Source organism: Pipra filicauda, unplaced genomic scaffold (assembly GCF_003945595.2).
Source record: "Pipra filicauda isolate LSUMZ 115617 unplaced genomic scaffold, ASM394559v2 scaffold705_size141694_pilon, whole genome shotgun sequence".
In the NCBI taxonomy this organism is placed as follows: domain Eukaryota; kingdom Metazoa; phylum Chordata; class Aves; order Passeriformes; family Pipridae; genus Pipra; species Pipra filicauda.
Window position 1 is genome coordinate 126,825 of NW_024104871.1, and position 9,885 is coordinate 136,709.

The 9,885-nt window shown below is 49.1% G+C and overlaps 1 protein-coding gene across 1 annotated transcript; it reads left to right on the plus strand.

Annotated features, from left to right (window-relative positions):
• On the plus strand, window positions 1–9,156 carry LOC120324790 (ubiquitin carboxyl-terminal hydrolase 42-like). Its single transcript, XM_039389107.1, has 14 exons — window positions 1–269; window positions 466–575; window positions 1,159–1,359; window positions 1,746–1,856; window positions 1,932–2,034; window positions 2,161–2,228; window positions 2,389–2,459; window positions 3,008–3,090; window positions 3,467–3,578; window positions 3,912–4,052; window positions 4,261–4,361; window positions 5,121–5,277; window positions 5,580–5,764; window positions 8,982–9,156. The coding sequence occupies exons 2-14, from the start codon at window positions 551–553 to the stop codon at window positions 9,154–9,156; spliced, it is 1,533 nt and encodes a 510-aa protein (XP_039245041.1). The 5' UTR covers window positions 1–269; window positions 466–550.
• The last annotated feature ends 729 nt before the right edge of the window (window positions 9,157–9,885 follow it).

Sequence of the window (9,885 nt, forward strand, 5' to 3'; positions counted from 1 at the left end):
CAGGTATGACCTAGGCTAGAATTCCAGTTTGCTGGTTCTTGGATTTTTTCCATAGCCTAGGATAGGTAAGCGGGGAGGTGACTGTAGTCTGAGGGGATGGGCTCAGCCCACCTTGATTGCTGTGGGAGGGAGGGAGACAGAAAAAGGAGAGCAGCAAAGGCAGCAGTTAAAGTAGTGGCTGAAAGATGGTCACTCCTAGGAGGTGGGAAAGCCAGAGGGCTCTGTTGCTGAAGCAGTGTCAGGAGAGCAGCAGGGCCTCTTCAGAGAAGGTAACATACATTGGAGCATTTCAAAAGGGCCTTTGAACCTGCTGTGAGTTGGTGCCCCGCGACTGATCATAAGGGCATGAGCTGCAGCTCAGCAGCAGTTACAAGCACCACTGAAAGACTTGGTGGTGGATGCCGTTCTGCGTTTATTTAGAGTTTTGATACTTTCGGTGAGCTACAGTAATTTCTTTGCAATTAGGTGACGGGATTGGTGCTGTTCTCTTTCTGGAGAGAAAGACATCCTTGGTCATCTAAAGCATTGCACTCTCCTCCTGAGAGAGGCAATGGCCACAGCAGGGAACGACTCCTGTGAGTAACAGCTTCACCAGCAGGTTTGGACTTTGTGAACTGCCACAGACAACTGACATGGCTGGTGGTCACATCCCAGAATGATGTGCTCACAACCTAGAGTGATCTCTGGGGTGTTTCCTGAGAGCAGTCAAACTGACCCCCGTGTTTACAATTAGACCCAGGAAAACACCTTTTGTCACTCCTCTGACACTAGGTACAAGACTTTGAAAGCTGCCATTGCTCGTAGAGAGGTCTGCCATCCTTTGGGTTACCTTCCGTGCTCAGTATTTACTTGTTTTCAACAAGTTACAATCAGGAAAAGGGATGGCTTCACTGATAATCCAGTCTAGAACTCTACTGGGAAAGGAAGGTAGCCTGCCGCCCAGAAATCAGATTGTGGGTTTGTTGGACTCTCAGCAACGTAAACGGGGGAATGGATTTTTCCAAAACAGTAAATTTAAATGGCACTGTTTAAGCTTCCCCTGATGTTGTTGGGTTGGCAGTTAAAGCAGATGGTCCTGAGTGCTCCTGTAGAGACCTCACTGTTTAAATATGCCTTTGTGCCTCATTTCATCTCTTTTCAAATGGAATTTCCCTGCAGCCATTGCCGAGGGAATGACTCCGCCACAGAGGATCCTCTTTCCCCCCGAGAAGATTTGCATGGTCTGGCAGCAAAGACAGAGTGCTGGAGCAGGACTCCGCAATGTGGGCAACACATGCTACCTTAATGCTGTCCTGCAATGCCTGACATACACCCCGCCGCTGGCCAACTATCTGCTCTCCCGCGAGCACAGCCAGGCCTGTGAGTACTCTTAGGGACATCTCCTTGTAAAGCTGTTAATCGAATCCCAAGGATTCCCAGAACCTCAAATTTGATTTAGGAGAAAAGCAGCCCTTTGTCAGCCCCAGAACTTGTGTTCTTTGTACACTCAGGAGCCACCTGTCCTATCCAGCTGTCTTATTCTTCATGAAGGCACATCTTTCTAGCTCTGGGTCACTATTCCTGCAAGTTAAAACCTCAGTTTAGCATTCCTCTGAAGAACATTTTCTATGCACTGAAACGTCCCGTGCCTGTTGAAACACTGGGAGGAGTGGCATATTGCACTGGAGTGGGAGTGGAAGAAGAGGAGTATTCCACCACTAGGGATATTTTGCTAACCAGAGGACCTTCTCTCCCTCCCTCCTCAGGTCGCCAACAAGGCTTCTGCATGATGTGCATCATGGAAGCGCATGTTAACAAGGTCCTGCGTTCCTCAGTCAGTGCCATCCTGCCTTTGGCTGTTCTCAGGGGTTTCAGATGTATGTGATTTCAGGTTCTTTGACAGGTTTTCTTCCCTTCCTGTAGGAGACAACTACTAACTTCCTGTTTCTTAGTCATAGGAGAACATTTTCAGCTTGGCAGGGAGGAAGATGCCCATGACTTCTTATGCTGTACTGTCAATGCCATGCAGAGAGCTTGTCTGGGTGCAAGCAATGAGTAAGCACAAGCAAGTTACCTTTACAAAGTTCTGAGCCCTTTGGACTCCTTGATGTGGCCTCATCAAGGAAAACCTACAGCCGGGGCTTGGAGGAAGTAATGCTCTGTCTTACTACTTGTTTCCAGCTTGGACATATCATCTCAATCTACTACCATTGTCCATCAAATATTTGGAGGCTTTCTGAGATCCAGAGGTATGTTTCTACAACTACTGCTCTCCTTGGCACTGCCTGTGCCCTTCTGTCTGCCTGTGCCCAACAGCTGGTCCTGGGACTAGCAGGACAGGTACAATGAGCACAAAGCAGTACCATCGTCCAACTCACCATTGCTCGGCATTTTGATTTTTCCTTCCAGTCACCTGCTTCAGCTGCAAAGCCATTTCTGATTCCTATGAGGCCTTCCTGGATGTCCCTTTGGATATCAAAGTAAGAGGTTTTGCAGTTGTGCTTCAAGACATCGCAAGGCTTTTCAGAGTCAACACATTTGTCCTGAAAGCATAGACTGTGAACACCAGAGGTCTTGGTCGTGGATGGGAAGGGGAACGGATGTTGTCCTCCTGTGGAGGCCATGGCACTGGTCTCTCTGTAGGTGCTGGCTTGAAGCTGGACAAGCACCCATTATGCGCTCTGCACCCTTGACATATCCTCATCCTTCTTCCCTTTGCCCTCCTTCAACACCTGTCTGGCTTCCAGGCTGATGGGTTGGATTGTTTTCACTACTGATGACCCTACATAACGTCAGTAGCTCAATGGGAGGTGGTACAGAGAGGGAGCTCTTGATTGCCCCTGAGAACCTCTGGGACAGGGGAAATGTTCAGCACCACACTCTCTTTCTGGCTCCTTCTGGATACAGCTTGCAGATTCATGGCGGGTCTCCTCAGCATCAGCTACAGGGGTTTTCTTGTCAGCTCCTGGAAAATGTTTGGGCGAGGGCATTTCCTGTAGCTCAGTGCACCGATTTCTCAATTCTCCAGGCAGCCTCATCCCTCACTGCAGCTCTGGAGGACTTTGTAACACCTGAGCACCTGGATGGTGAAAACTGCTTTAAATGTAGCAAGTAAGATGATTACTAACAACATATTAACACTAGACTCTGTGTGAGGGGGCTACAAGTCATTGAGCAGAAGTCATCTTCTCGTGGAAGTTTACTGCACACTGATGAGACACAGGGGTTTTTGTCTGTGTTTTTTTTTGGGGGGGGGGGGTTGGGGTTGTTTGTTTGTTGGTTGGTTTGTTTGTTTGTTTGTTTTGTTTTTTTTCTTTTGGTGTTTTTTTTGTTTGTTTGTTGGTTGGTTTGTTTGTTTGTTTGTTTTAAATATGGCAGCGAATTGCCTTAAAATAGCATAAGGATGCACGAGACAAGAAAGGTTGTCTGACTGCCTTGGTGGAAGATAGGGTTCATTTCAGCGCTGTGCTCTGTGCTTGGTTTCAAGGTGTGAGAAGAATGTTGCCGCCACTAAGAGGTTCACTGTCCACTGTGCACCCAAGGTTCTCACTGTGTGTCTGAAGAGGTTTGACTGCTTCACTGGTGGGAAGATCAGCAAGGTGTGTACACTATTGGTGTGCAGCTTTCTCTTCAAGAAGCAGATTTCCTAAAGCAGTATGCTTGTCACAAGCTGCTTGCGTTGGGTTTTTTGTGGTCCCTTCTGGGGAGTGGAAAGTTCCTGTGGGAAGACAGGCAAGCACTGTGCTCTGATAGGGCTGCTTTGACTGAGAACGGTTTCCTGCCACCCAAACGATTATATGCTGCTTTATGGAAAACCAAGTGCTCATGAGCCCCAGAGATGTATCGATACACCTGGACTGGCCCCTGCACTTGGTAGGCTATTTCATGTCACAGACCAGGGTCATTTCTGAGCCCTCTTGGTCTCTCCATAGGTTGTAGAGTATCCGGAGTACTTGGATCTTCGCCCATACATGTCTCAGGCAGATGGAGAACCACTCCTCTACTCCTTATATGCTGTCCTGGTGCACAGTGGTGCCAGCTGTCATGGAGGACACTATTTCTGCTACACAAAGGTAAAAGAGCAACTTCCTTCCCGATGGGGAAAAATGTGTGCTGGGGAAGATAAACTTTCCTGTCAGTGTTACTGACAGCCAAAGTTTTGGGGCAGAAGGCCTCCTTAGTGGCTGGACTGCATTTGTTTTGACATGCTCTCGGTTTGGCAGTTTCCTACCTGTGTTTTTGGAGAGAAATCATGGAGAGATCCTTGCCTTTTTTTTACAGGCCAGCAATGGATTGTGGTACCGGATGGACGATGAATCTGTGGAGCTGTGTTCCATTGACACAGTTCTCAGGCAGCAAGCCTACCTGCTGTTCTATGCCAGGTAATAACCAGGATTCAAATATCTTCAGAATACATTTCCTTTTCCTCATTTGCAGTTGTGCTTCTCACCTTCCTGAGTGTTTTTCTCATCAAATGAAATTACTACCTGCATCATTCAGTGCTGTCAAATCTGAACTACTCCGTGTCTGTCCTTTACTGGGCTTCAGGCTGCGGCCCGGATGTAATCTGCTACTTGCCTGGTCTCTGATGTTGACTCTTGTAGATAAGAGGACTTAAAGAGGACCTCCAGGAAAGATGGGGAGGCACCATTTGTCAGGGAATGTAGCGACAGGATGAAGGCTATCAGTTTTCAGCTAACAGAGGGCAGGTTTACACTAGATATTGGGAAGGAATTCTTTGCTGTAAGGGTGCTGAGACACTGGCACAGGTTACCACAGCATCTGTGGGTGCCCCATCCCTGGAAGTGTTCAAGGCCAGGTTGGACAGGGCTTGGAGAAACCTTGGAATAGTGGAGGGTGTTCCTGCCCACCACAGCGGGGTGGAACAAGATAAAGTTAAAGGTCCCTTGCAACCCAAACAAATCTGTGAATTTATGAAATGGAGGCTGTGGGAGGTATAGAGATGAGGTTTTTATTGGGACAGAGGCAAACTTGGTGGGAAGACCCTAGCTGAGTTTCCCATTAGTGTCCTTGGTTAAGTCTTCTCTCTGTCATAGAAACCTCTCTGAGAAAATGACTGAGCCCCAGAGGAGGTTGCAACAACAGCTCTAAACTGAGATCACTCTTTTGTTTTTCTCCAGATGCTCTGATCTGAGAATTGGAGAAAGGCCTTCTTCCTCACTGGCACCATCACATGCCCCTTCCTTCCTCAGCCAGTGTGTGGCCAGCAGCAAGCAGGCGGGCTCTGTTGGACCACAGGGTCTGACTGGTAGGACTGGTCTGACTGGTAGGACTAAGGTAACTTTGGGGTCGTGGGTCAGGGCATCAGAGGAATAGTGGATTTCTTTCTGGGATCTCAGCATTTCTCTTTTGTCCCTCACACACCGCACCTTTCTTCACAGCCACAACGCTGCTCCCTCTCAAAGCATCCCACCTGGATCCATCCCTTTGGTGCGCCTCTGGCCTTTTGGTTTTAGTAGCCCTCCAAAAGAGCCTTTTGGAGGCCCCAAACTGTCCTGTCCCAGAACTTGTAGGGGTTCCCCACTGCTCTGATCCTTTCAGGAGAAAAGGGCAGGAACTCTCCACAGCTCTCTTTGCAGGGCATGAAGTACACTGGCAGGGAGCGGTCCCGGAGCAGATCCCCTCTGTGGGGCAGGGATCTCCGCAGCTGGTCTGTGGACACCGCAGACTATGATGACTCTTCAGAGAGAAGAACTGGTCCGCCAAGTCGTGACCGTGGTCCTAGGGATAGCACAGCTGCCAGGCCTTCCAAGAGGATCTGCCGGTGGGCTCCCGCTCCCAGGGCTGCTCAGGAGCAAACCTTGCTGAGGCAGAGGGAGCCAAGCAGATCTGTGCAGGGAACTTACAACCTTTGCATGAAGTACACTGGCAGGGAGCGGTCCCGGAGCAGATCCCCTCTGTGGGGCAGGGATCTCCGCAGCTGGTCTGTGGACACCGCAGACTATGATGACTCTTCAGAGAGAAGAACTGGTCCTCCAAGTCGTGACCGTGGTCCTAGGGATAGCACAGCTGCCAGGCCTTCCAAGAGGATCTGCCGGTGGGCTCCCGCGCCCAGGGCTGCTCAGGAGCAAACCTTGCTGAGGCAGAGGGAGCCAAGCAGATCTGTGCGGGGAACTTACAACCTTCGCAGCCGGTTTGTGCAGTACACAGACTATGACCGCTCACTGCGGAAGAGAAAGAGGGAGAGAACAAGTCCTCCACGTTGTGACCAAGTCTTAGTGAATACTGCAGTTCCAGGGCCCTCCAAAGCCAGCTCCAAGCAGGCTCTCATGCTCCGGGCTGCTCGGGAGCAAACCCCACAGAGGCAGAGAGAGCAGAGAAGATCAACAGGGCGGGGCTATGATTGCCACAGCCAGTTTGTGCAGTACACAGACTACCGCCCTTCAGAGAAGAAGAGGAGGGTTTCCATGCCCCAGAGATTCACGTCAGACAAGCATTCAGGGCACTCTGGCAATGATGGCGTTGAATTATGGCCCTGGCTCAAGCAGAACGGAAGACTAGCACTGCGTTTATTAGCGAAGGCATCCTTGTTTTCGAAACGCCTTCTCAGACCTAAGTGAATGATTTAGCTAAGTAGATGATAGTTATAATAATATAGAAATATTATTAGAAATATAGAAATATATATGGAAATTTAGAATATATATAGAGAGAGAAGTATATATAGAAATATAGAAATATATATAGAAATATAGAATAGAGAGAGAGAGAAGTATATATAGAAATATAGAAATATATATAGAAATATAATATAGAAATATACATAGAAGTAATATTTTATAATACATTATTACATGTTATATATATTCAGCAATAGATAGTAATGTTATAAGAAATATTATTAAAATAATAAAATAAGAAATACTAAAATACTGTAATTAGAATTATTTATTCCACGTTGTAGACAATTATAGCTACAAACATCTCAGCCTCGGCCATATCAATCAACATAACTGGTCTACTCTGGCCTCCAATCGGGAGGCCTGGAGACACACCATCTCTAACGCTGCTGTTTCCTTTGAGAACGCACGCAGAATCCCTCTCGAGGAGAAAAGACAAGGGAGAAAGAATCATGTCTTGCAGAATATACCACCTAGGGAGTCTTTCTGCTGTGCCTTTTGCAATCGGATATGTCTATCTCGCATTGGCCTCCTAAGCCACCAGCGTGCTTGTAACAAATGTGGATAGAGCCTTGTTAAATCTTCGTTCGCGAAGCCTAGCCACGATGATGTGTTTAAGACGGGCGTTCCATAATTTAGTGTTCTCACTGAAACCATGCAAATCGTGCGCCACTCGCTCACTTCCCACTCCTCCTTCCCTTCCCACTCCCCCTCCATCCTGAGGCAGGCTGGACGGGAGAATTGGAGGCACAAAAGGTAAAGATCGCAGGCTGAGACAAGAACAATTTACAGGAAACGGCAATGAAATAAGAAAACAGTACAGCAACACAACAGTAACAGAAACAATACTAATAACCGAGTGTACAAGGGAGGCAAATGACTCACGCATGATTGCTCACCAGTTGGTGCCCAACTTTGCCACCACGCACACAACCTGGAAGAGACCCCTTCCCCCATCCTTGACAAAATGAGGAATAACCTCTATGTCCTGGCTGTGCCCCCTCCTGGATACTGCCAGAATTAACACTGTCCTGACCAGAAGCAGGACAATCACCTTCAGGATCTGCAGCACAGCTTTCGGCTCTGCACCGGAGGCACTGGATCCCTCCAGGCCAGGGAGGGGAGACATCAGAGATGAGCAGACTTTGGAAATCCCTCCCCTCTCACTCCGGCCCATTTTTTCTCATTTTATGGGATGGAAGAATACATACCCAACTCCTCCCAGTGTCCTTCTCACTGGAAATCCCCTGAGCTTTGATTCCTTTGCTGACATGCTGCTTCCTCTGGGAAAAGCAGCCAGAAAACCCAAGGCCATTGCTTTGAGTGAAGGTCTTTCTTAGAACACTTTTCCTGAAGTGCACCCAGGAAGGCTGGGCTGCAGCAGCACATGGCCCCCATGGCTTTGCTACATCTCCTCCAGAACACCTGGAAGCCCTTCTCTCACCATCCAGCCGCTCCCCTGCCCTGTCTTCCCCACCCCACAGGGATGCTGCAGAGGAGTTAACAAACTTCACAGTTCAATCCTGATATCCCACTGCTGACTGGGATGGGGTGAGACCAGGGGCAGTTTTGGCCCCCATCAGCACCAGCTCTTGGGACAGCCAGGCTCTCTCCTGACATGTGGGCTCATCTCTGCAGCTTTGCTGTCCTCCACAGGGCGTTTGCTGAAAAAAATCATCTTCCAGAAAAGACATATGACACGAGCCCAGGGGTCAGCAGCACCACACGAGAGCTTGGCAAGATGCCCTGAGGACAGCCAGGCCAGGCAGAGAGAGGTGGAAGGACCACAGGGGCTCTCTGAAGCAGCCCCATTGTACAACGTAGACAATGAGGCTAAATAAACACTGGGATGAAAGATGATAGTGCTCTTACAAGGGAAATTTACAGCTGCTGTACAGGCCTGGGGCTCTTGCTGGAAAGCTTCAGTCTCTGGGCTCCCGGTGCCCAAAGGCATTGCAGATAACTCCTTCTCAAGCAACGGCAGGGAGCAGGGTGGAGAAGTCAAGGATGAGGCAGATCAGAAAGACTGGGGCAGCACAAAGAGATCTACAAGGGAGAGAGGCAGCACCTGAAAGGCACTCCTTGCTGACCTATGAGCTGGTGCCGTGGGCTCTACAACTGCTGCCTGCAGTCAGCTTGGAAGCTCTGGCGGTTTTCACAGGAGGTTTGTCTGCAAACAAGATGGAGAGACATTACGATGATGGATGCGGGTATATTCCTGACCTAGGCTCTCCAGAGGGAGATTTGCTGTCTCCTCATGGGCCATAGAGGCTTTTAATACGGGATGAACTTCACTTTGTCTCCCCAAGCTCATGTCCAGCCTGTTCCATGGCCTCTGACTGCGATCTGCTGTCCACCTAGCTTCATCCCCCCTCACAACCCTGGGGACTCCTTGGAGATGAATGGCTGCCGTGCCAGCACCTGCTGCTCCAGGAAGGGAGGGCAAGGTGAAGATGCTACACTCGCAGGTGCAAAGAAGGTTCATTTTGCCATGGGATCCCGGGAGGTCACCATGCACATCGTCAATGGGGTCTGAAAAAAGAAAACTTACAGATGTTGAGGCAGCTGAGCTCATCAAGCACATGTAGAAAAGCTCCTGATTTCAGTATGGCTGGCTCTTTTGAAATGCCCCAGGAAGGAAGATTTGGTCTCAGGCATCATCAGCCTCATTGGCCAGTCTAGAGAGAACTGCCTGGACTTGAATCAGAAGTCTGTGGATAAGAGATTTAGCTTCATTTAGCTAGAAATGGGATATCTCTCTCCAGTGAGCCAGCTGCTTGCCATTCCGTTAGTCCCTGACCACAAGCAGCACTGAATCTGTGATCTCTCCCCCTCCAGTTTCTCAGAGTCCCTGGGTAACCCTGAAAGCACTGCTTCAGTATCAGGTTCTGCAAGAGGCCTTCAAAAAAGCAGCTAGGGGATTAGGTGAGGGGAAGAACCAGAAAATCGCACGCATTCCTCCCTGGATTCGTGAAAGACAATAAGAAAGGAATACAAGACCCCCAAAAGCAAGTCCACTTGATGGGAGCGGCAGGTGAGCATCTCTGGTTCAGTAGTGATACGATGCACTCAACTGCAGCTTGCAGACAAGAATCCTGAACCATTCCAGTAGCCAAGATTGCCACCTGATCCCAAGGTCCCCTGTCCTCTGCCCCATGCATTTCCACGGGACCAAAGCCCCTATGCACAGCAAAAGGAAAGTATGTGAATGTACGCACACGGTAACTTGCTCCTGGCCTTTTCAGCCTATGGAGGAAGACAACTT